Raw genomic sequence first — 25822 nt, 5'->3', positions numbered from 1 at the left:
CTCCATCCTGCCCTCCCCAAGGCCTGGCCTCTGATTGGGGTGGAGGCGGGGCTCGGCTCAGCCCCTGAGCAGGCCCTCTCTGTTGGTCCAGTGCATCTCTCCAGAAGTGGTGGAGACACAGTTCGCCTTCAAACTCCACGACAAGGACCCTGAGAAGGCAGCTGCCACCTATGAACGCATAAAGGTGGGGCCTCCCTCTGGGACGGCTGAGCCACTCACTCCCTCCATAAAGGCAGAGGGAACCCTGGCCTTTAGACCGCACCCTTCTAGCCAGCCTGTCGCCCTTCCTGGAGGGCTGGGGTGGGGATGAAGATGTCGGAGAGGAGGTCAGAGGTGGGAGGTCCATTCTGCCCTCCCTCACCCCTTTCCTCTGTTGCTCTCCAGTGTTTCAAGCCCGAGGATGTGGCCGAGGCTGTCATCTATGTCCTCAGCACCCCTCCACACGTCCAGGTGAGTCTGGCCTTGACTGCCCACCCCCTGGAAAAGCCCAGCCATCCTCAGAGGAGGACAGCAGGGAGGCCTTAGGGGGAGGGGAGAACATCCTGGCTGCCTCAAGCCTTGTGCCTTCCAGCAGATTGGAGACATCCAGATGAGGCCCACGGAGCAGGTGATCTAGTTTCCTGTGGGAAGCTCTGCCTTCCCTCCCCGCCTCTCATGGCTTGGCTCCTGCCTCTGGATTTTAAGTGTTGATTTTTGGACTCCTGGATTCTGCTTCCTCTCTCCACCCTACCAGGGGCTAGAAAATCTGTTTGAAGTTTTTGTATCTTACAAATCGTTTCTATCACAAATACGGACAGTGGGCTGGGGAGATGAGGTGGTGTCCCTGATTTTTTTACCTGTTAACTCATTCTTGGTCCCCTTCTTAGGCTTCTTGGCCTCTATTTGCTCTCTTCGGTCTCTTCCTTTTGACCTGGGGAAGGGACTGTGGCCAAAAAGGGGTCTTCCCCCTGTCCCTCAGGGAGGAGGTGGCAGAGAGAAGCCCTCGCCTTCTGTCTGAATGGTTATCCAAGGCTCCAGGCTTCTTCCTCTCCCGGCCCTACTGGCCCCGTTGCCCCTTCACTTCCCTCATCCCAGTTCTCCAGCCCAATCTTGGCTTCTCAGCTCCCACTGGAGTCATCACTCCACACTGACTATGGCAGCTGAATACCAGGGCCTGCCTCCCAAGTGGATTTCACTGTGATAATTAAAAAAGAAAAATTGCAACAACCTACCTTGGCTTCCGGAGTGTCTTTCAGTTCTTTCTCCTTTTCCGTGATCAGGGGTGGTTGTGCCTCAGAATTTCTTCCAGGTGAGTGGGAAGGTGGGTGGATTCAGAGCATGACTCCTGGAGTGTGGATTACCTTAGGTAGCAGACGTGGGTTTGGGTTGGGTCTTGAAGATGGGTAGGAGTTTGCCAGCCAGGAGAGGGGACAACAGTGGAGAGGAGGGTGGGAGGCTGACTGAGCAGGCAGTATTGTGGGAACAGCACGGAACGTCGCGTGGAAGTGAGATGGGGCTGAAAAGGAAGCTCCTACCTGGATCACCCGAGGTCTGAGTGCTGAGCAAGGAGACTGCGCATTACCTGTGGGCGGAGGGCATCAGTGGGCTTGTCGGCAGGTGCGGGACAGGCACAGAGCTGTCACTTAGACAATCAGCCGCCCCGGGATAGGAAGTTACTGCTGGGGTCCTGCTGACTGATGCTGAGGGTTTGACAAGGCAGTGGAGGTGCAGAGGAGGGGCTGGATGCAGAAGTTTCTACGGAAAATCACCAGCGCCGGGTGGTGGCCTGGATGCGGGGAGGGAGTCACCACGACTGACCTGGTTGAACACATGCCCTTAAAATGGCCTTTGCTGGTGCCTGGGTGAGACGTCCAGCCTCCTGGAGTGTCTTGGGACCTGGAAGGGCGCAGAATGAAGTCGCCGGTAGGGGAGGCTCGGCGGGGGACGAGTACAGAGAAGGCCGCCGCTCGGCCAGCCCTGCTGGAGGCGCTGTGGGCTCGGCCTGGCGGCCGGGCATGCGCAGTGCGTCGGCGGGCAGGGGGCCGACAGACTGAACCCGGAAGCCCGGTAGCCCACGTGGGAGGTGGGGAGGCGCCTCCGGGTTCGGCTACGAGGTTCTGGGTAGTCTTTGCGGTAGTGGGCAGGCCGTTCGTCCCCTTCACCCGTGTTGGGGACCGGGGAACAGGCCCTGGCGGGAGTAAGCGCTCCTGATTACGCTGCAGGGGCATTGACCATGGCCCTGCTCTCGGCCGTCGGGGGCGCGACCTGGCGTTGCTCAGGTCGCCTCCCCGCGCGTCATTTCTCCGGAGCGGCGCGGCGTGGGGAGCGGCCAGGCGGGGAGGAGCTGAGCCGCCTGCTACTGGATGACCTGGCGTCGACCCCGCGCTCTGCCGGGAGACTGGAGCTTCTGTTTGGCCTGTCCCCTTGTCTTCTGGCCCTGCGGGCAGCCCGTCGCCGCGTGGCCAGGCTCCTGCTCCAGGCCGGCAGGTCCGGGTTGCAGGGGGAGCGGGCCGAGCTGCTCCGGGCGGCAGAGGCGCGGGACATCCCAGTTCTGCGGCCCAGAAGGCAGAAGCTGGACGCCCTGTGCCGCTCTCAGGTACACCAGGGTGTCTGCATGGAGGTGAGCCCGCTGAAGCCTCGGCCTTGGACCGAGGTCGGGGAGGCGAGGCCAGGCGACGACCCCCAGCAGCTGTGGCTCGTCCTCGAGAGGATCCAGGATCCCCGGAATCTTGGGGCCCTGCTGCGTTCTGCTCACTTCCTCGGAGTGGATAAAATCATCACCAGCGGGAGAAACAGGCACGGACGTCCCTTAGTCCCCACGTGCCCTAGTTTGGGGCACAGCCGAGTTTCTAAGCACTTTGATCCTTGATCCCCTCAGCCAGGCCTCCCCATTGGCAGAATTCTCACTCTTAACCCTCAGGGGCCAGGGGGAGGGCAGGGCACCGGGTTTGCGATTACCCAGCTTAATGCGAGGCATGGGGAAATTTGCAGCTGCCCGCTCACCCCGGTAGTCAGCAAGGCCAGCGCGGGAGCTATGGAGGTGATGGACGTGTTCTCCACTGATGACCTGGCCGGTTTTCTACAGGTAATGGCGGGGAGAGGGGCGGTGGGTAAAGGAGAAGAAATGAGCCAAGCTCAGTCTCTCCAAGGGTACTCATCCAGCAGCTGATGGAGGAAGGAAAGGATGCCAACATCCTTTCCTACGTCCTTCTAAATCCTTTTGGGAAGGGAAGGATCCTGGAATTTTTGAAACCATAAGTAGAGCAGAATCTGAAGTTAGAGACTTCTTAGTTTCATTCCCCTTACCTCACTCCTTCCCCAGGCATAACTCTTGGCCCCGGAAGCTAGCGTACCTCAGAGCCTCACTGCCTTCTCAGTAGTTTGTCAGTAAATGTTTTTTGTTCAGCTATGAGAAGCGGGATGGCAGGAGTCATGCATTCGCTGAGTAGAGGCGAGCTCGAAAGGCACTTTGAACAAGGACAGACTAATCTATGCCTTTCCCCTCCCTCCATCCCCACAAAAAACCAATAACCTAAACAAACTACCACCACCACCAACAACAACAACAAATTTTAATATTCAGGAAGGGGTAAACCAAAGAAACCCCTCTTCTGGTCCAGGTTTTGGTCTTCAGCTGTGCTTCTCTTGCTGGACACAAGGGGGCAGTCTTGCCTTGCATTTGGCTGCTCCCTTGCGCAGCTGCCCCCTCAGGGCGTTGAGGCTCAGTCCTTGGATCTCTGTCCTGTTAATGTGTTCATTTCTTAGTCTCATCCAGTCTCAAGGCTTTAAATACCATCTGTACTTGGATGCCTCCCAAATGTATATCCTAGCCTGGAACTTACTTGTGAGCCCCAGATTCAGCAGCTGCTTTTGTGGTCTGAGGGGCATTTCAGACTTCACATTTCCAGAGCTGAGCGCTTCCTTCTGTAGACTTGCCCAGCTCAGTCGATGGTGACTGCGTCCATTTGTGTAGGCCCGAAGCCATGGTGGCATTGATTCTTCTTCCTGTTGTCACACCCGTGGCCCAGCTATCCACAGATTCTTTTTGGTTTTACCTTGAAGTTATTTTTGTATTCCCACCAATCTTCACCATCTCTGCAGCTCTCCCACTGTGGAACAGGCCACTGTCCTCTCTTGCCTGCTTATTGTGGAAATGTCCTCACCAGTCTCCTTCTGCTATTGGCTCTCAGCATAGCCGGCAGAGTGATTCTGTGGAAACATGTCAGACCATCTTACTTCTCTGCTCAATACCTTTCACAGCCTTTATAGCTCTCCCAGAGCAAAGCCAAAGTCCTTCCAGTGGCCTTTGAGCTCCTGTCTTAGGAGCCCTTTGTTCCCTCTCCTGTCCCCGCGGCTCCCTCCCTGTGGGCCACCACCTTGCCTGTCCCATCGCTCCTCATATGTGTCCCATAAGCACCAGCCTCTCAGCCGTTGCATTTACTCATCTCTGCCTAGATTAGTCCTCCCCCAGATGTCAACACAGTACTTTTCATCCCCTTCAGTTCTGCCCTCCGGTGTCACCTCAGTGAGGCCCTCCCCAATCACCCTTCTGCTGGGTGGCTGGGATTTTGGCCTGTTTTGTTCCCTGCCCTGTCCCCAGAGCCTAGAACAGAGCCTGCCCATTCTAGGGGCTTAATAACTGTTGACTGAATGGAGTGGATCAGCGAAGGAATGACTATATGGGCAAGTCTGGCCCCTTGCCTGGGGCTCTGATGAAGGTTTGGTGTGCTAGAACTTGATTTCTTCTTGTCAGGCCAAAGCCCGGGAGGGCTGGCTCGTTGCTGGCACGGTGGGCTGCCCAGGGCCTGAGATTTCCCCGTCCTCTGAGATCCCCATCACTAGCTGCTTGGAGTTCCTCTGGGACCGGCCTACTCTCCTAGTGCTGGGTAGGTAGAGGTCCCCGCTTTTCTGTATTCAGATGTGCATGTCCCAAGTGCCTGCTCGTCCAGCTGGGACATCCTTAACCCTGTGCCTCCATGTCCTGCAGGTAATGAGGGCTCTGGTCTGTCCCAGGCAGTACAGGCCTCCTGCCAACTTCTCCTGACCATCCTACCTGGCCGGCAGCTGCCTCCTGGACTCGAGTCCTTGAATGTCTCTGTGGCTGCAGGTGAGTCCTCCTGTTGCCCGACTTCCTGCCCTCTGATCACATGTGTGCAGCTCTTTCACCCCAGACAAGCTTCTCTGTCTTTCTCTGTCTCAGTCACTTTATGTGCCAAATGGGGAAAGTACGTCCTTTTGAGGATGAAACGAGGAGCGCTGGTGTGTGGTCCTACCTCTTCTCTATCCTCTCCCTTCCCTTTGTCCTTTTGTCTGTCGGTGCAGGAATTCTTCTTCACTCCATCTGCAGTCAGAGGAAGGGTTTCCCTGTGGAGGGGAAGAGAGAGCATCTTCTCCAAGACCCCCAAGAACCCTCAGCCACATCAGAAGGGCCCGGAGTGGCACGGCACCCAGGACCGTCCTCGGGGTCAGAACAAGAGAGGCAGAATGTGAGCTGACTTGGACTGAGTTGTGTGTGCTGGAGGGCACACATTCCCACACGCACGAATGTGCTGGAGTCTCTTGCCAGAGGGTGTACAAGGCCCCTGTAGATGAACCACTGTCTTGGGGAGCAGGGAGCTCTGCAGTAGAGACCAGAGGAAATTTGTTTCCTCTTCTGATTTTGGAATTGTGGTTGGAGGTGGCGGCTGCTTCATCTCCAGGGTGTGGTGGGTCTCTCCTGGGCCCTGCCTGGAAGTTGACATCAGAAGGGAATCGGACAGCCCAGTCCAGGTGTCCTGTGCCTCTTGAACCAGTGTGAGAATGTAGAAGGAGGCCCGGATTCCTCTTGTGGATGAGGCAGGTACAAATCCAGGCTCAAACCCTGCCCCACTGGCGGCCTTGAGCACATGGCTTCCTCCGTAGGCACCTGCCTCACAGGGATCTAATAAAATCACCTGGGCCGTTCTGTCCTGTTCCTCCACGAGGTGGCAGCCTCGCTCTTTGATCCACAGTCTCTTCTGGAAGCTTTTTCAGCCTGCTAGGGAGATGCTTGGCGGTGGCCTCCAGAGAGGCAAGGGAAAGATCAGCAAACACCTCTCACCTCACTGGCCCTCCAGAACCCCTCACCAGCGACTCATTGGTGCCCCTCTGAGAAAGGATCGGATGAACCAGAGTTGTGGCCTTTGGTTCTGTGAATTAGCACAGGGTTGCTGTGGATTGTACAACCCAGATGGGTTTGGTGCTCCTCCCACGGGGTCCCACAAATGGAGCAGAAACGCCCAGTATAAGTGGTTTAGAGCAGTCTTGGCTGCACATTGGAACCATCTGGCAAGCCTTCAAAAACACCTGACACTGGGGACCTACCCCCAGAGAACCTGATATAAATGGTTGGGGGGGCAGCCTGGGTATTGGGATTGTTAAATCCCCCAAATGGGTCTGCTGTGTCGCCCAGGCTGAGAACCACTGGAGCGGGAGTTCTGGACCTTGGCAGTCTTGACATTCACCGGGACGGCTTGTCCTGTGCATTGTAGGGTGTTCGGCAGCGCCCCCGGCTTCTCCCCCCCCAGATGCCAGTAGCAGGCCCTGCCCGTGTTGTGACAACCGAACATGTATCCAGACATTGCCACATGTCCCCCGGAGGACACACTTGCCCCTAGTTGAGACACTGCTCTGGAGCATGAATCTGGAGAACAGCAACCTAAGTTCAAGTCCTGATTGCTGTGTGACCTTGGGCAAGTTCCTTTCCCATCTGAGCCTCAGTCTCCTTGTCAGTGAAGGGGAATCACCCTCCCTTCCCAAGTTTTGAGGACAGAGAGAGCAAGTGAGCTCAGCGCCTCCCACACCGTGCTCAGTAAATTGTAGCACCCTTTTCTCTTCGGAATGAATTTATCTTGGAATTTTGTTGGGGATGTCAACTTAGAAAGACGTTAAAAAGGCCTAAGATTGTTCTAAAGTCAAAGTTTTTCGTCTCAAGAAAGAGGAAGTAACCCTTTTGTAAAACTCCACAGATCTCTCTACCACTTGGTCCCCTTGAGCTGTCTGTCCTCGACTCCCACACCGATTCTGACTTCTGGCACATGTCAGCCTTGGGCATATTACATGGCCCCCCCATCCCAGCTTTGTTCTTGGCCAAGAGCCTAATGTGGTTTTGAACCTTGGCTCCACCTTAGGCGGGGCTGAGGATGCGTGTGGTGGTAGTGGTGGTGGTGGTGGGGACAGCTTTAATAGTCCAGATGCCCAGAGGCATCAGGCTGATTTCAGTGAGAATCTCTGGGGAAGGAGACAGGTCCCATGTTTCTTAGAGCTCTGTTTCTTGACACCGGTGTGCCGCTGGGTTCGAGAATCACCCATCTTCGAACCACCTTCTCATGTCCAAGAAACTGCTTCTAAATCGTTCACACCCGTGCTTTTGAGCGCATGTCTGAAAGTTTGGGCCAGTTGACCTTTCATCTGTCCTTACGGTTCTTAAGAAGGTGCTGGGTCCAGCCCTGGCTCCATGGCTTCTGGCCTGGATGGCTTCCCAGACTCCGCATCTGTAAAATAGTGCCTTCAGTACCTGCTCCAGCAACCCCCCGCCCCACAAGGATTTGTAAAAATAAAATGAGAGAGTACCAGTAGAAAGCATCCTGTAAAACTAAGCACTGCATACCCCAGGACTAGCGCCTGATAATGCAGACCTGCATGTAACCGCTCAGTTTCTGTATGGAGTTGCCTGAGCCATGGCTTACCCAGATGTTTGGTCAAACATTACTCTGTTTCCATGAAGCTGTTTTTGGATGAGATGAACAGTGAAGTTGAGGGGCGCCTGACTGACTCAGTTCGAAGAACATGTGACGCTTGATCTCAGGGTTGTAAGTCTGAGCCCCACATTGGGTGTAGAGATTATTGATAAATAGATAGATTACTAATAAACTTAAATTGGTAGCCTGAGTAAGGCAGAGCACCCTTTTTCCAGTGTGGGTGGGCCTCACTCAATCAGTTGAAGGCCTGAATAGGAGCACCGGGGGCGGGGCGGAAGGGAAGGCTGACCGTCCCGTGACTAAGAATTCTTCCTGCCTTTCGGAACTGAAATGTGGGCTCTTTCTGGTCTCGAGCCTACTGGCCTTCCGACGGGAACCATATCATCGCTGGGGCTCCAGCTTGCTGACTCAGCCTGCAGAACTAGGACTTGCCAGTCTTAGAATCACAGGAGCCAAGTCTTCATAATAAATAAACAAGCAGATAACATGTGGCTAGAGGTACAGCTATGGGTATACACCACCTCTTGGTTCTATATCTGGAGAATCCAGACTAATAGACTTGATGAAATGAATGGAGATGTCCCGGTGTTCCCTCCAGGTGGCCGTTACAGAATCGAGCTCTGCTCTCTAGGACCAAACCCAGCATGGAACCTAGACATTGGGGTTGGAGCTACTTGGGGTTCAGAGCCTGTTCTCCTGCCCATGGACTCCTGTGTAGTGTCTGGAACCTAATCTAATCTGCTTTGGCCACGGTCCGTTCATCAGTTTCCTGGGTCCTAGGAGTCTGAGCCGTCTAGAGGGCCATTCTCTAAAGTGAGGGGCTACCAGCCATGCACAGGGGGCTGCTCCTTGCTCCATCCCCTGGGCAGCAGGCTGGCTGGCCTCTGGGAAGGCAGGTTCACTTGAACCAAAGGGTATTAAGGCCAGAATTACCTGCCGTGCACAGGTCCGTATGTAGTTACATCATGCAAACCAGGCATTAAGAGAAAGCGCCTAAGGGGAAGGATGACGTTGGAATGTCCTTGGGGTGGCCCCTGGTGCCTGCCACGGTGCTGTGGCTGTGGGTATGAAGTGGGGGGGCCTGGTGGGGGTCCATCCCCTGCAGGCCAGGGTCAGGATGAAGCCGGAGGGGAGTAGGGCGGTTAAGAACATGACCCTGGCTGTTAGGTAGCGCTTGTGTTGACTTTCCACTCTGACTCGAGAGTCGCGTGAACATGGACATGTCCCTTAACTTCTCTAGCAGCCCCCGCGTCAGAGGACCGGGGTGCAGATTCAGTGAGCTAACGAATGTAAAGCCCTTGGTCTGGTCCTGGAGGAGCAGTTCTTGCAGCAACTGAGGGCCCGGGCTCTGTCGTCCTACCAGCCTGGCCTCAGTTTCCCCAGAGACTCCAAGGGCCTATTTCAGCTGCGGCGCATGATTTACCCCTGAGAGCAGCTGGAGGGAGTTGGAGAGGGGAGGCGGTTGAAATGACATTGGCAAGATCCTCCTTTGTCAGGGCTCCCTAGCCAAGAGGGGAAGGGGCTCGGAGCAGCTGAATGGTGGCCAGCACCCCCAGCCCCCTCCAGGGCTGGAATTTTTTTTTTTTTTTTTTTTTTTTTTTTTTTTTTTTTTGGCAGGAGACTAAATTGCCAGCTCCCACCCCCAGGCTGAGGTCCTAAATGAGACCCTCCCCCGTCACTCTTGCAGGGCCAGGCGCCAGGGATCCCCACAGTTTGTAAATGTAATCAACCTTGAGGTCTCTGGCTTCCACAGGTGCAATTAGCATGCCCATCTGCTAATCCCTGATTAATAATGTTTACAAACATGGGACTCCACTCATGGAGCTGCTCAGCCCCTCCCTCCAGGACCAGGAGGCAGGGGTCTTCCTAACGCCCCCCACACACACACACAAACACACATGCTATCTTTAGGCCAATGTCCCTGTCCATCCCCTTCCCCAGGCACTGGGCAGAGCTGGAGGTCCCTCCTTGGAGCCCCCTGGCCCAACTCTCATTGCACACATATGGAAAGAAGACCCAGAGGGCACGCGGGGACAGTATGAGGCTCAGTGGTAGGGTTCTTTCCTCTTTCTCCCTGGTTCCAGAATCTCTGGATACTGGATGGGCTCACTGCCTTTCTTCACCACGCCAGCTCCAGCTCTGGGGCCACTGGTTTAGGTCTCCCTGCCTGGAGGTGGGAGCCCCCCACCCCCCGTGTCCCAAGGGTTGGGCTCCTCTGCCTGTCTCTAGACAGGGGAACATTCCCACTCCACCCACCTTCCTACTGAGGACCTTGGTGGATCCATGCCCAGAGGCACAGTACAAACGCATTAATACAGACTTCTGAGTCACACAGTCCTGGGTCCAAATGTTGGCTCTGCCTCAGGCCAGTCACTTAACCCAGCTGAGCCTTAGTTTCTTCACCTGTAAAATGGAGACAAGGATAGTACCTACCACATAGCTCGTTGTGATGATTCATTATTGGACTTAGGGAATGGACTTAGCCCAGTGCCTGGGACACGGGTGCTTAATAATGTGAGCTTTTTATTGTGATGAAAATGATGATGGTAGTGATGATGGTGATGGTGATGATGAGGAAGAGAGGAGGCATCTGAGGCTACAAAGATGCCCAAGGAGTTCTTCTCCCCGCACCCTCCTCTCTGGGGAGAAGGGCAGGTCCCAGCTCATTACTGGTGGGGGCTATGGTGGAGGTGTCAGATTGGAATCACTCCTGGGTCTGTTCACAGCTTCCCTGTTTCATTAACACCTCCCTGGTGGTCTTCAACTCATCTTACTGGGGGAGGTGTTCCAGAAAGTTCTAACTGCCCCCTACTCAGTCAGAGCTCAGTGTGGCCTGCTCCGAGGTCTGGACTCAGATGCGCATAGAGAGGGTTTTATGTGGCAGAGAGGTGGTGGCCACTGGCCAGGAGGCTGTCACTGTCCCCTCCTCTCCCCCCAGGGTCCTGGAGGCCTGATCAGAGGACACAGTATCTTCTTTTTCCTCCCCCATCAACCTCTCCTCGGTAAGTTCTAGTTCCCCAGCCCCATGCATCCCAATCTGGACACTTTTCTTCCTTTCAAATCTGTGCCTCGAGGTGAGCAGCATGGTCTTGGGTTCTAATCCTAGTGCACCTTTTCCTAGCTGGATGACTTATTCTCTAGGACAGGAAGTTGCTTCTGTCAAACAGGGATACCATCCCTGCGGCGGGTCACACAGGGCCCAGAAAACTGTAAACGCTCACTAATGGCGGCCGTTGTAATTTTGCAGACACAACTGCTCTCTGAATTATCTGTTTTAAATCGCAGAACTTCCCTCAAGTAAATGAAGAAAATCCTAAAAAAAAATAAATCGCAGAACCTTGTTTAGCCGGCTGCAGGTGCGGGTGGGGGACCTGCCACATTTAGAGAAGCAGGAAAGGGCGTAAGCTCTGCCCCAGTTAATTGTCCCAGTTTCTTCCCCAGACTGGGAAAAGGAGTGGAGCTGGTCGATGAATTAGGACCAAGAGATTTAGATCTTGGGCTCTGGGAAGGCTGCTTCTAAACCAGGTTCCCCTCCAGACACTCCAAGAAGGATTCTTATGGAAATGCCTGTCCTTTGTGCCCCCTCCCCCGTCACAATATTCCATTTCAGAGGACACCCTTCACCAGCTTTGGGCCAGGAAGGAGGGGCTCGGCCTGCCCCCTCCCTGCCCCAGTCTTAGCCCTGCAGGGGGCTGAACTTGGCTGAGCTGCTTTCTCTTGCTACCTCTGCACCTCCCCTCCCTCTCAGACTTGGGGCTTTTCTTGCTGAGGTTTGTGGGTGTCCGAAGAGAGACTCCATGAAAAGTGTCACCTTGTGTGATCGATCCATAGTCTCAAAAAAATGTCGGTGGGCTGAGCAGTTTCTTCTAGGATGGAGAAACCGAGGCACAAGTCCACCCATGAGGGAGGCAGCAAGGCCGTGGGCTTGGTCCCTTCTTGCAAGTAGCCCCTTGGCCCCCACAGGCCTCTGCAGACACGAAAGCCTGCCCCACCTCTAGGAACCCCTGCCCTGTCCTTTACCTGAGCAGAGCAGGAGTAAGCTTTCCTCACTTTTTTCCCCCTGGTCCCCACCCAGGGCCAGGCACATGCTGAGGGTTTAAAAATCACAAATAAATGCAGGGATGGGTCCTGAGGTTGGAGACGAACTGCCTTCCCCCTCTCTATTGTCACCTGGGGGCAAATCTCAGCGCAATTCCAGCCGGCCCTCCCCTTCCACTTTCAGAGAAGCCAAGATGCAAATGATTCCCTGGCCACAGCTGCTCTTGATTCTTTGAAACAAAGGAGCTAATCGAGAGCAAGGGGATGCTCAGGAGAACCCCTCAGCCCTGGGCCCTGCTGAGACCCATCTGTATCCGGGTCTTGCACAGATGCCCTTCCCATAAAAGGGGGGACTAGCTGTGGGTCAGGCATAGTGAGGATCTTGTTTGAATCAGAGCTCCGAGGCCAACACACATACTTCCAACAGTCTCCCCACAGCAGGTACTGGACCCTGAAGCCATGTGCTTGGAGATGGTGACCATGATGATGGTGGTGGTGATGGTACTAACGTTTATTACGTACTTACCATGTGCTAACAGTTTTACGTGCCTCGTCTCATTTAACCCTCCGGATACTTTGGGGTAAGGCACTGTTACGCCCTTTGATTTATGGATGGGAAACTGGGACCCAGAGAAGTTAAGTAATTTGCCTAAGCTCACACTGGGGCAATCCCTGAAGGGCCCCTAGGGGGTGGTGGGTGGTGGATGGGGAACAGGGCTTGGCAGGAGAGAGCCTCCAGCTCAAGCATCAGCTAGGGGGCCTGCTGCGGAGGAGGCCAAGCCACATCCCCACACAGCCACCTGCCCCCCACCCCCATGCGATACCCCCCAGCCCCTCTCTCCACTCCACCTCTCCTGAACCATGCTGACAGTCTCTGGGGCATCCCAGCAGAGGGGCGTGGGGGCCACCCCGACCAGCCCCCCATTCAGCTGTGGGTACGCCCCCGCTGGGAGGCCAGAATAGACAGCTCAGAGCTATCCTGGGATGCAGCAAAAGAGCCTGAACTCCCAGAGACACCCAGATTTAGGTTTAAATCCTGGCCCTGCTCCCAAATAAAGGCTCAGGCCCTGGTCAAGTTTCTTAACCTCTGAGCTTGGTTTCCTTCCTATAAAATGGCACCAATAACTTTCTCCCAGGGCTGTGCTGGGGTTTGAGAAAAGATGCTCGTGGCACGTGGTAGGCCTTTAAGAACTCTTCCTTGCCGTCCTCTTCCTTCTTTCTCAGGGGCCTCCCTCTGTGTCTGCCTCCTTGCCCTTCCTAGCTTGGGGTCCGGTGCTTCTCTCTCAGCGCTGCCTGTTTTCTGATGATCTCTGTCCTGTCTGCCTGGCACCGGGGCTCTCTGTTGCTGCTCCCTTTCTGGGGCTGTGTCTCCACACCCTGTCTGTCCCTTGCCTTGCCTCTCCCCTGGCTCCTGGTACCCTGGGGGCTGATCGATGGCAGCCGCTGGTTATCGATTGGGGTGGGCGTCCAAGTGTGGCTGCTGGAGGCCGATATCGATGGACAGGGTTGGTGCCCAGGCTGCATGGAGTGGCAGTTGGGGAGCCTGGGGCTGCGGGGGAATTGGGGCTCCCCCCTCCCCTGCCAGGACCTGGGAGTGGGAGTCCTTAAAGCTGCAGACCCTGCTGCTAGGATGGGAGTGCAGGATGGGACAGAGGGCCGGTGACGACAGAAGGCCAAGGCTTGGCCCGTGCTGTCACTGAACAAGATTTATTGCACACCTACTGTGTGCCAGCTGGGGATACAGCAGTAAGCAAGTCAAAAATCAGTAAGTAAAATTATATAATGTGTTATGCAAGAAATTGAGCAGGGAAAAAGGGATGGGAGTGCAGTGGTTGGCTGAAGGTGACATTTTAAATAGGTTCCTGAGGGATGGGGCTCCTTGGCAAGGAGAGCTTTAAGTAAAGACCTGAGGAGAGGGAGGGAGGGAGCCATTTGAGAGCATTCTGGGTGGTGGAAACACCAAGTAAGAGCAAAGACCCTCTGGCAGGGGCATGCTTGGTGCGCGGTGGGCTCCCAGAGGGGCCAGAGTGGCAGGAGTGAGGTGAGGAACGAGAGCAGGAGGGAATGGGTGGGAGACGGAATGGGGGCAGAGGCTGTCCAGGGCTTGGGGTGGACGGTCAGGCCTGGGCTGACAGCTGCCCCTGCTCCAATCTGAGCGACCTTAGCAGCTTCCACAAGGGTAGCTTCCAGAACATGGCTCTGCTGCTTCTGCAACTCCATGCCCAGAGTTTCACACCAACATCCCAGGGCCTTCACTGCTTTGTTAACGACATAATGCTCACAGCAACCCAGCTAGATTCTCTCACTCCCTGGTATAGAGTTGAGGACAATGAGCTCAGAGATGTTTGGCGACTTGCCCCAGGACACACAGGAAATAGCGGGGCTGGGACTCCAACCCAGTTTTGTCTGCCTCCAAAACCATTGATTTTTCCATCTCTTTTGGTTACCATCTTACCCATTTCTTTAAAAAAAAGATTTTATTTATTTGAGAGAGAAACAGCGTGCAAGCAGAGGGGGATGGGGAGGAGCAGAGGGGGAGGAGAGGAAGAGGGAAAGAATACCAAGCAGTCTGTGCACTGAGTGCAGAGCCAATTGGGGCTCAGTCTCCTGATCCTGAGATCATGAACTGAGCTGAAGCCAAGAGTCAGATGCTCCACGAACTGAGCCACCCACGCACTCCTTAACCATTTTTAAGTGTATATAGTTCAGTAGTTAAGTTTATTCACTCTGTTGCGCGACAGACCTACAGAGCTTTTCCATCTGAAGCTGAACAGAAACTCTGTGCTCATTAGACAATAACTCCCTGTTCTCTCCCCCAGCCCCTGAAAACCACTGTTCTATTTTCTATGTATCTGTGTACACAACTTCAGATACTCATGTAAGTGGAATCATACAGTACTTGTCTTTTTATGACTGGCTTATTTCCTTTAGCCTGATGCCTTCAAGGGTCATCCATGTGCCATGTGACAAGATTTCCTTCCTTTTTAAAGCTGAATAATATTCCACAGTATGTATATACTGCATTTTATTTATCCATTTACTGGTTGATGGACACTTGGTTTCCTTCCATCTCTTGGCTTGGTGAATAATGCAATGAATGTGAGTGTACAAATACCTCTTTGAGATCCTGTTTTCAGTTCTTTTGGATAGATACCTAAAAGTAGGATTGCTGGTTCATAGGGTAGTTCTTGTTTTAATTTTTTTAAAAAAGAGTTTATTTATTTGAGAGAGAATGTGTGTGCAGAAGCCTGGGGGGGGGAAGGGAGGGGCAGAGGGAGAAGCAGACACCCCGCCGAGCAGGGAGCCCAATGCGGGACTCGATCACAGGACCTGAGCCAAAGGCAGACACTTAACCAGCTGAGCTGCCCAGGCGCCCCTCTATTGTTAATTGGTTTAGGAACCTCCATACTGTTTACATAGTGGCTATAACCATTTTACCCTTCCACCAACAGTGCACAAGGGGTCCAATTTCTCCACATCCTCGCCAACGCTTGTTTCCCTCCCTTCCTTCCTCCCTCTCTTCCTCCTTTCCTCTCTCTTCTTTCTCTCTCCATTCCTCCCTTCCTTCTTTCCTTCCTTCCTTCCTTCCTTCCTTCCTTCCTTCCTTCCTCCCTCTGTTTTTTTGAGAGAGCGACTGTTGGGGGGTGCAGAGGTAGGGGGAGTGAGGTGGGAGAGAGGGAGAGAGAGAATCTTGAGCTGGTTCCATGCCCAGCGAGGAGCATGATCTCAGGACTCTGAGATCCCAACCTGAGCCAAACCCAAGAGTCAGACACTTAACTGACTGAGCCACCCAGGTGCCTCAACACTTGTTACTTTCTGGGTTTTTTGTTTTGTTTTGAGAGTTGTCATCCTAATGGGTATGAGCTGATATCTCATTGTGGGTTTAATTTCCTTAATGACTAGTGATGCCGAGCATATTTTCCTATGCTGTGGGCCAAGTGTGTATTATCCTTGGAGAAATGTTTATTCAAGTCCTTTGCCCAATTTTTTTCTTTTTTAAGTTTAATTACAGTATCGTTAATAGACAGTGTTATATTAGTTTCAGGTGTACAATACAGTGAGTGAGCAATTCTGTAATCACCTGGTGCTCATCATGACCAGTCCACGCCTTCAGTCTCACACCTATTCACCCATTCCCCCCCCCACCTGGTCACCATCAGTTTGCTCTCTACTGTTAAAGAGTTCCTTCCTTCCCCCCTTCCCCCCTTCCCCCCTTCCCTCCTTCCCTCCTTCCCTCCTTCCCTCCCTCCTTCCTTCCTTCCTTCCTCCCTCCTTCCTTTCCCTTTTTTAAGATTTTATTTATTTATTTGACAGAGAGAGAGAGAGCACAAACAGGGTAAGCGTCAGGCAGAGGGAGAGGGAGATGCAGGCTTCTTACCGAGCAGGGATCCAGATGCGGGGCTTAATACCCGGACCCTGGGATCATGACCTGAGCCAAAGGCAGATGCTTAACTGACTGAGCCATCCAGGGGCCCAAGAGTCTGCTTCTTGATTTGTCTCTTTCTCTTTCATCCCCCCCCTCTTTTTTTTAAGATTTTATTTATTTATTTGACAGAGAGAGACACAGCCAGCGAGAGAGGGAACACAAGCAGGGGGAGTGGGAGAGGAAGAAGCAGGCTCATAGCGGAAGAGCCTGATGTGGGGCTTGATCCCATAACGCTGGGATCACGCCCTGAGCCAAAGGCAGATGCCTAATGACTGAGCCACCCAGGCACCCCTCATTTTTTTCCCCTTGCTGTATGTTTTGTTTTTTAAATTCCACATATAAGTGAAATCATATGGTATTTGTCTTTCTCTGATTTATCTCACTTAGCATCATGCTGCCTAGCTCCACCCATGTCATAGCAAATGCGTTTGTCCAGTTTTAATTGGGTCGTTTGTTGTTGTCTGCTGTTGAGTTGTAGGAATTCTTTATATATTTTGGATATTAACCCCTCATCAGATGATGATTTGCAAATGTTTTCTCCTGTTCTGTAGGTTACCTTTTCACTTCATTGTGTCCTTTGCTGCCCAGAAGTTTTAAATTTTGATTTAGTCCTATTTATCTATTTTTTCTTTTGTTGCCTATGCTTTTGGTATCGTATCTGAGAAATCATCGCCGAGTCCATCCAAATTGGTTGCTTGTAACCACTTCTCTCCTCTGTCAGCAATTCCATCAACACCTTTAGGTCACTGGGCAGGACAGTGACTCGGACAGCAGGACTGGAACCAGTAGGAAGCTCAGGGAGACAGACAGCAGCTCAATCTAACAGGATTCCAGAGGTTGAATGGAGTACTTTGGAGGTAGTGAGCTCCCTGTTACTGGAGGAGTATAGGCAGTCAGATGACCATTCAGGTAGGATGTTGCCCAGGAGTTTCAGGTTGAGGTTATTAAGGTTGGATTAATGGCCTCTGATTGCTTCTATGATTTAGTAAGGAAGCATTGGGAGCTCAAAACTTCAGCCGGTGAGAAGCGGCGGGGGTGGGTGGGGGGAGTGGGACAGGATTGCAGCTGACAAACGTACCTTCCTCTGGGCCTGGGGAAGTCTTGTATTGGGGTCTATCTGTGGAGGAGATTCCCTGAGTTCTGGTCACCCTGGAGCCTAAACCCAAGCTCTGACCCAGATGGCCCAAGGATCTTGGAGCCCTGGGCTGGAAGAGAAGAGAGATGGAGATGAGGCTCTTTCCTCACCTGCAGGGGGCTGCTTGTGAGCAGAATGCAGGAAACAAAGACTGTGGAGCCTGGCTGACCTTGATCTGGGTACTGCCTGAGGCACTCACCAGCTGCCTGCATGGGTTTGGGCAATTTCTTTCACTTCTCTCTCATCTTCCTCATCTGAGCAAGGGGCTGTCCCCTCTGTTCCAGGGTTTTCTGAAGAATGACAGTCACATGTGCCTGGAGCCTGGCAGATGATTGGCAAACTACAGTGATCAGGGTTAACCCCAGATAATTGGCTCTCCCCATCCTCCAAAGCCAGTGACCCTGAATGGGCTACCTACTCTCTGGTGACCACTTCTCACTATTCTTGGCCTTGGCCAGCCCCTCATTCCTTCTGAGGGCAGGGGATCCAGACCCCTGGATCCAGAACCTGGCTGAGCCATGGCAGATACCCAAGCCGGACCAGGGGTCCTGTCTGGGCCTGGATGGCAGCCTGGTATCCTATCTATTGGTCCTCTGTCTCTGCCTGTCCCTGCGGCTACTGGGCCTGGAGCTTCCTCCCTCTGGTTGCCCAGTCCTTCCCAGCCCTGCATCCAGTGTCCTGGTTCATCTCCCATGTTGCACCCAGGAATTCCCCCCACATTACCCCCAGCCCAGCCCATCGTGGAGAAAAATCAAATCTCATTAAAGGTCATTGATTTTCCTCCAAATTTGCTGCGAGTACACTTTGAGGCTTCTCAATGTTACTGCTGGGCTCCCACCTTGAGCCCCTCAACCACCATAGCTTCCTCAGGGAAACGGAGGAGCACGGGGCTGGCAGGCCCTAGGGAGGGCGCGAGTGCTGCAAGCGCTGTCTGCTGGGGCCCCCAGCCCACTCCGGCCCTTCCGCGTGGCTAGACTCTGGACATGGCGCTGTTTTCTGGGGAGTGAGTACTTCCCTGCCTGGCTGCCCCCTGGCTCAAGGCTTAGGCAGAAGGGGGTGTGTTTCTGTGTGTGTCTATCTGTCCTTGTGTGTTGGTGTGTGATTTCGTGCATCTGTGTGTGCGTGCATAGGGTGTCAGTGGTTTGTCTCTGTGCACCTGTGTGTATTTACCTCTGTGTCTGTTTGTGTGTCTGTAAGGGTGAATGCAGCGTGGGGCGGGGGTCTTGGCTTGCAGTTGAGCTCCGACTGCTATGCTGCCCATGAAACAGCCAGCCTGGGGAAGGGGGAGGGGCTTGACTTGGGATAAACCCAGGATATGGTTCTCTTCCCAGGGGCCAAGGGCTGGGTAGGCCTCTTCAGGGGGCACAGGCTTCTCTGTCCTCTCCCTCTCATCCCTTCTGTCCTTTTGTCATCTTGGAAATGGGGCACTTTGCTGACTTTGTTGTAGTATTAGGTTTGGGGTTTGGGGGCTGGTGGAAAAGATTTGCAACCTAATGTTGGGGGTTAGGCATGAATTCTGCCCCCCCCCATCTGAACTAACTGTCCTAGGTGGGTGTGTTTAGAGTTGACTGGACATACAGTTGACTGGACTCACCTGGTGAGTCTGGAGAGAGTAGGTCAGGAGAGAAGATTGGCAGTGAGGGTACCAGGGACGGTTTGTGGCATGGAGGGCATTCCTGTCTGCCTGGGTCGTATTCCTAGCATAATGTCAAACATCAAGGTCAGGCTTAATGGGGAAAAAAGTCATAAACAGGGGCCCTTTGGCTTTTGTGGGTGAAGTGACTTTCGGCCTGGCAGGAGGCTGGGCCACTTGCCTCTAGCCCACCTGCCAGGGTCAGAGGTCAGCCATGGTGCCAGACTGGCCTTCTAAACTCTGGGACACAGCTGAGCTACCCCAGGGAGCAGCCTTGATGAAGCCTCCGATAAATTTGGAGGTGAGATGGTCCCTGGGTATGTGCCCTCAGTGAAGCCTCGCCTGCCATCCCTACCCCAGTCCCGCAAGGCCTGTCATGTTCACGGATGTGAATACATGTTCTCCCACAGGCCTCTGCCGGGGAGCTGGGAGCAGCTCTCCGGGTTCTGGGGACAGGCCAGATTTATGGCACTGGGAGAAATATTTAGGCCTGAGACAGTTTGGTTGTGTTAATTATGGAAATCTAAAGATAATCTATATTTAATGCTGAATTTTGTCAAATTTGCTAAAGAATTAGGGGAGCGTGTGCAAACAGTGACACTTCAATGAAGAACAAGGTGCAATTAAACTCTGAAATTTACAGTGGAATAATTGGAGAGCATGACAAATATAGTTATCAGCAGCAACTAATTAGGGGTCTGCTCGAGGTTTCTGGGCTTGATTAATCTCGCCTGGATGCTAATAAGTTATGCTGGGCAGCTGATACCATTTGTCGCCTCCTACTTTCCACCCTCTCCCCAGCGCACTTGGGGGGTGGGGATGTGGCCCATTCAGCCCCTCCCTCTGTAAGGCCTGGGCTGAAGGGGAGAATGGGGCCACCACAGCTCCTATGCTGAGACCCTCCTCTCCAACTAAGGATGGCATGAACATCTTGAGCCGCCCCTTTTCAGGCATCCTGGGGTCTCACTTGAGGCTTGTTGGGATTGGGGGAGAGAGGGTTGGGGCTGAGTTTTGAGGTCTAGCTGAGCCTTACTGGGTCAGATTTGTTCCCTCCCTGTTGACATAACTCAGCCTGACTCTGCCTTTCACTCCACACATGCAGGAAGGGGCACTAAAGCCCTGACTCTGACCCCAGAGAGAGCCATACAACCCTTTGTTGGCCAAACACCCCCCTCCTCTTTTCCTGCCAGGTCTCTGCACATCTTCCTTGCTGCTCTTTGTGGCCAAACCTTAGATCCACTGATTAAAGTTTAGGGCTGCACTGGTGCCCTGACCCAGCTAGAGTATGGCTGGTACCCTGGGTGTGGCTGCCAGGTCCAGCTGTGAAGCTAGAACCATCCCCTTCTTTTCTCTGTCTCTCACCGTGTCTCAGATTCTCTCTGCCTTATGACCCAGAAGCCTCCCTTAAACCTGCTGCTCCTGCCCCCCCCCCCACAGGAGCCCACCCTGGGAGAGGTCTCTGTGTGACTAGCTAGAAGAGGGAGTAACCCTTCAAGAACTCTCTTCTCCACTGCCCATCTTTTGCTCAGAAGTTCTCCAGACTCTCAAGTCCCTCACCTGGGGTCCCCCAGGACTGGTGGCCTCTGCCAGCCGTGTGCTTGGACCCCATCCTGAGCGGTCCCCCTTTCATCCCCTGCCTTTGCTCAATGTCGTTTGGCACAGGATGGGAACTCCAGTCGGCAGCCTCAGAGGACGTGAGTGAATCTAAAATGGGAAGTTAGATGGACTGCTTGGAGTTTTGAGGTCACCACCTGGGCTTGTGTCCTGGCCTTGGGGGCCCTGTGCGGTTCCCAACCATTTCAAGTCTCGATTTCCTTCTTATGGAACAGGGATAATTACTTCAGGGCACTGGTTCCCAGGGTTACCCGGACCTCCAGTAAAGGGCTAGGAGCTGAGCAGGCCCTCAGTAAATGGGGCTCCCCCCTTGCTGCCCCTCTCCTTCCTTCTACCTGCCTCCCCCTCCTCCACCCCTTTCACTCCCATCTGAATTCCCTGTGGCTTGCGCAGTTGTCCCTGTGACTGTGTCACACTCGTCCACCAGAGGACGACAGATGCTGTGGGCACAAGCAAAATGACCTCGGCATGGTGTGTGTGGGGGGGTGGCATCCTCCTTGGGCCTCCCTCTGCTCTGCTGTCTCCTGGACTTAAGGGCTGGAGGATTTGAGGTTAGGGAGTCTTTTGTTCCCTTCTCCACACAGATTACAGCCTCTGAGATTTGAGTGAAAATTAGAGAAAAAGCTTCCCACGTTGGTACAGCATGTTTACCAGTCACCACTGCCGTCCCAGGCCCCCGGGGCAAGGCTGAGTCGGCCCATTTTACAGATGGGGAAACGTGTCTTGGTCATTGCTTACTCTTGCAGAGACTGGCAAGTCACAGGTGCAGAATGCATTGGATAAACCAAGGCTCGGAGCAAATTTGCTAAGGGTGAAGTGGCCTGTGAGGGGGGAGTTGGGACAAAAACCCAGGCTTCCCTGACTTCTCGATTAGTAACTTTTCCTTTGCCCCAGTTTTTCTGATCAATCAAGACCCTGGTCTAATCCCTCCCTGTCATTGTCACAGCCCCTGGTTCTGAGGCAACTGCAAATGGGGCCTCAGGCTTCAGACTCTAGCCTCTAAATCCTCAGGGGCTGTGTGTCTGTGGATAGATCACGAGCTCATTTGAGCCACGGCTTTCTGGAAGATGGTCAGGTGATGCTTAGTCCCTTCTTTGCATGGTGATTATGGGATGAAGTGAGATGATGGCTGCAGACAGCCCCCTCCCCTAGGATAGGCTCCCGGAGGGCCTGGGCCGGAGGCTCCCCCTAGGGACTCTAGGTCTGTCACTTGGAGCTGGGAGGGGGAATGCAAATACCCGCAGGTCCTGTTCAGCCTCTCTCTGGGGGAAGAAGAGAGATGGGGGCTTCTTTCTCGGGAACCTCCAGCCCTTGCAGCTGTTAGAAGGGATCTGGCTCCGTCACCATGGCAACGCGGGCCAGCCGCCTGCAGAGCCTTCCCGAGCCAGCCGCCTTGACCTCACTTAGGATGATTACCTTTCAGCAAATAAAATAATTGTGTTAATAAAGAGGCTATTCGCCCCCTCGTCCCCTACCCCGCTTGGCCTGTTCCCCATCGCCACCCCGTGGAGGAGAGGCTTCTCCCACCCAAATACCCCTGGCCTGTGGGATGCCTTCCTCTTAAATAAGTTGTGGACTGAGATCCCGACTGGGTTTTAATTTTTGCTGATTTTGACCATCTCCCGTCCTTCCCTTCTTGCTTTCTGCCTCCTTGCCCCGGACGGCTTTGTTGAAGTTGCACAGTTGAGATAATACGATCTTCTGTCTTCCTTCGCCATGGCTTTGAGCACCCACTGGGCCTCCCAAGCTAGCACAATAATAAATTCCACTTATTGTGGGCCTGCTGTGTGTTACAGCCTTTACAAGTGCTCTCACGAATGTCTTCTCCTTAATCCCGGTAACTTCAGTGCCACTGGACAGAGGAGGAGACCGGGGCTCTGCGAGGGAAAATGTGGGTGTGTTTGTTTTGTTTTTAATTTTATTTATTCTTAAGTTGGAGCAGAGTTGACACATAATATTGCATTAGCGTGCAGTGTGCAGCATGGTGATTCAACATCTCTGATGTTAGCTGTGCCCACCACAAGTGTGTCTGCCATCTGTCACCGCACAACACTGGTGGCATACACAGGCTACTCCCTACGCTGTATCTTTCCTCCCTGTGACGTAGTCATGCTATAACTGGAAGCCTGTAGATGACGTTCGTGTTGACAGGGCCAGAAACCGGGTCAGGCCTCTGGACTAGGGAATGGGCTCTCCTACCGGGGTGTGGCCATTTGGCCTGGAACATTCAGTTCAGCCCCTGGCCGGCCACTGGGCTGGGCTTCCAGGGGGTCAGGGGGAGAGGGGAGGGACCTAGCCCTAGAACATGGAGATGCACAAGCCACTGTGACGCACGCTCAGAGAGCAGGAGGGTGACAGAGACCCAACTCAGGGTGTGAGGAAGCAGATGTCACATCCCCCTCGAGGGGGACGAGGAGGACAAGGCAGTTAACGGAGCCTCCGGTAAGTGGCTGCCACTTTGCTGAGTGCCTCACGCTTGTTATTGTACGTGATGCTAATTACAAGCTCATTTCACAGATGCGAAAAGTAAGGCTCAGAAAGCTTAGGTGAATTTTTCAAGGTCACCCAGCCTGTAAAGAGTGAAGATGTAAGCCCAGATTTGCTTGACATCCCTGCCCATGCTGAGTGCTTGTTTTGCTTTATCAGCCTGCCTGCCAGGGGTGGGAAGGAGAGGGAGAGGGAGAGATGACCATGAAACGGGCCGAGCAAGGCACGGAGCACAGTCTCCGTACACGGATGGGGCCTCTTGGACGACTAACGTTGCTTTAGCCACTGTTCCATATTATAGGTTCTTGCTAAAAATACTTGCCGAAGGGGCACCTGGGTGGTGCAGTCCTTAAGCGTCTGCCTTGGTCTCAGGGCGTGATCCTGGCATTCCGGGATTGAGCCCCACATCAGGCTCCTCCACTAGGAGCCTGCTTCTTCCTCTCCCACTCCCCCTGCTTGTGTTCCTTCTCTCGCTGGCTGTCTCTGTCTAATAAATAAATAAATCTTAAAAAAATAAAATACTTGCCGAAGAGGGGTTAACAAGACTGTAGCTAGGGATAATGTCAGCAGTCTGGATTTGAGGCCCTCCTTCAGCCCCCCACCCCCCAGAGGCGGTGCCCCATACAAAGTGAAGGCCTCAGCAGGGGCGGGCAGGGGACAGGGCGCGCCCCGGGCACACTAGGTGGCGCTCAGATATCGGTCAATCCTCTGAGTGCCTGGCTGTACGGTGGCCGGTGGGCCGGGCTGGAGAAATCCTGCTCCCTGGACCTAACACCCAGGGCTAGGGCTGGGTAGAGAGGCGCTGGAGAGGTCAGAAGCCAGGCTGGGGGTCGGGGGCACTGTTCCTCCCAGTCATGACTCCTGGTCATTCCTGGGGCCCCAAACAGGGGCTGACAGTAGCAGTGGAGGGGACAGAGGAACCAGAGGGGCTGTGGAGGGGGGCGTGGGGGTGTCGGTGAGGGGGGTGAGGGAGGAGCAGCCCGGCCGTGTGTGGGTGACCCTGAGCTGCTGAGGGCATGGGGAAGGCTGTCCTCTCATTGACCACTAGACCCCAGGCTTCTAAACCCAGGGCCCCCCTGGAGGTGGGACTTGCCCAGCTCACCTGCCCTTGGACCCCAGGCCAGGTTAAGAGGGAGGCTGGGAAGGCGAGGTATGGGTAAGCCTCCAGCTACTATTGAAGGAAGCCTGGGGAGATACTGGCAAGACATGGGTCCGGGCCGCAAAGACCTGGATTCCTGTCCCTGTTAAGCTGTGTTCTGGCCGTGTGACTGTGGGGAAGTCTCAGATCCCTGCTTCATTCTTGGTGACATGGGCGTCATTCTCCAAGTTGCTGGGACACTGGATGAGGTCATACACAGAGGCACTCGGTGAGCCCAGCATGGGGCATCTCTCTTGTCCCATCAGTTTGTGGAAGGGGCATCTTGGTCTCCTCAGTGCCTGCAGGCCTGGTCAATTCTCAGCGATGTTGACTGGTTAATACCTGGGGGTGGAGGTAGCTGGGGCTGCCAGTGTTCCAAAGGGGGCCTTCAAAACCTCCCCCTGCGGGAGACTATCCTCCAGAGACCCCTGCCCTCAGATTTTAGCATTTCCCCTGCTTAGAAGTATGCACCTTGGAGCTGGGCCTGCCGACTCCACATATTGTCCCATGTCCCCCCCCTTTGCAGGCCCCTCTCTGCTTGTCTGGGGCTCTGTGGTATCTACCCTCTGCAACCACTGGGGGAAAGGGGCAGACTTGCCTCTGGGCCTCTTTTCCAGTAGTCTGCTTGCCTACTTCCCTCCTAGCTGGTACAGGTGGGGAAACTGAGGCAAGGGGTCACCATGGAGACAAACCACAAATCCCCAAATGCTGGTTGGTGTGGGGAACAAGGTGGTGAATGACTTCCTAGCCTCCTTGGGGAACTCTGGTGGGGGGGGGTGCAGATGGGTTTTCATCCTAAACTCTCAGGAAAGAGGTGTCAAATGGCTGGCCTGAGATCAGCAAGGTGCTAGGAGAAAGGACAGGAGCGGTCTGGGAGCAGTAAGCCGAGGGCAGGGGCAGTGGGGACAGACTTCCTCAGTGGACAAACATTCTGCAAATGTTCAGCGAGACACCTTATATGGGCCAGGCGCTCCTCGAGGTGCTGGGGATTCGGGGGACCCGGAGGAACACACTCCGCACCTTGGGGGAGGGTCCATGGAATCAGGCTGCTTGAGGCTTGACTCCAGGCGCCTCCCCCCAGTCACCTAACACCCCGAAGTCCCTGTTTCATCGTCTGTAAAATGGAGATAAAATGTCTTCTCGTGGGACTGTGGTGGGTGTTAGGCGCACGGAAGGTGCTTAGCACGGGGCTTGGCATTGAATGGCTGGGAACTGCTGTATGTTTGGTCAGTATTCATGAGGTCACGGGCTCCGGAGAGTGTGACCTTGAGTAGGGTGCTCACCTTCCTTGAACCCTGGGTTCCTCATCTAAGAACGGGACCCTGTTGTGGGGCTGAAACCCATTGAGAGAGTGCCTGGGAAGGGTCCATTTAAATTGTGTGTGTGTGTGTGTGTGTGTGTGTGTTGAAGACCCAGCATTTGTGCTCCGTCGATCCTGCAGGCTACCTGAGCCGGTCGAGTTGTCAGATGCTGCGTGGTGCCCTGGCGGTTCATGTCAGGACGTCTGTCCTAGAGCTTCAAGGGCTGGAACTGAGGCCCCAGTGGAGGTGTGGAGATGAGAGACAGCCGAAGAATTTGCAGCATTTCCCCAAAGGCCTAGGGAAGTCAGGAAATAAGTCTCAGAGATCGAGATGGGATCAACCCTTCCTGCAGC

The 25822-nt window shown here is 54.0% G+C and overlaps 2 protein-coding genes across 12 annotated transcripts in view; both read left to right on the top strand.

Moving 5' to 3' along the window:
• The window catches only part of DHRS11 (dehydrogenase/reductase 11), a gene marked incomplete at its 5' end in the record, with an annotated part of 5957 nt that extends 4753 nt beyond the window's left edge, over positions 1-1204 (top strand). Inside the window, 2 exons of the mRNA XM_019803948.2 lie at positions 92-184; positions 385-1204. Of these exons, the coding sequence (XP_019659507.2) occupies positions 92-184; positions 385-525 (234 nt within the window). The remainder of the gene's footprint in view (positions 1-91; positions 185-384) is intronic.
• Positions 1205-1515: 311 nt separating this feature from the next.
• Positions 1516-25822, top strand: part of MRM1 (mitochondrial rRNA methyltransferase 1) — a 136846-nt gene continuing 112539 nt past the window's right edge. For 3 of the 11 annotated variants that reach the window (XM_034640415.1, XM_034640413.1, XM_034640414.1), the window contains exons 1-4: positions 1785-2775; positions 2971-3064; positions 4733-4865; positions 4967-5086. In XM_034640415.1, the coding sequence (XP_034496306.1) occupies positions 2213-2775; positions 2971-3064; positions 4733-4865; positions 4967-5086 (910 nt within the window). In that variant the 5' untranslated portion in view covers positions 1785-2212. Of the gene's footprint in view, positions 2776-2970; positions 3065-4732; positions 4866-4966; positions 5087-5301; positions 9279-10635; positions 10700-12162; positions 14265-25822 lie in introns of those variants that run through there. The other 8 variants (XR_004619542.1, XR_004619541.1, XM_034640411.1 and 5 more) reach the window with 7 other exon arrangements.

Source organism: Ailuropoda melanoleuca, chromosome 13 (genome assembly GCF_002007445.2).
Source record: "Ailuropoda melanoleuca isolate Jingjing chromosome 13, ASM200744v2, whole genome shotgun sequence".
Classification (NCBI taxonomy): Eukaryota; Metazoa; Chordata; class Mammalia; order Carnivora; family Ursidae; genus Ailuropoda; species Ailuropoda melanoleuca.
This window is presented reverse-complemented; position numbering and strand designations above follow the sequence as displayed.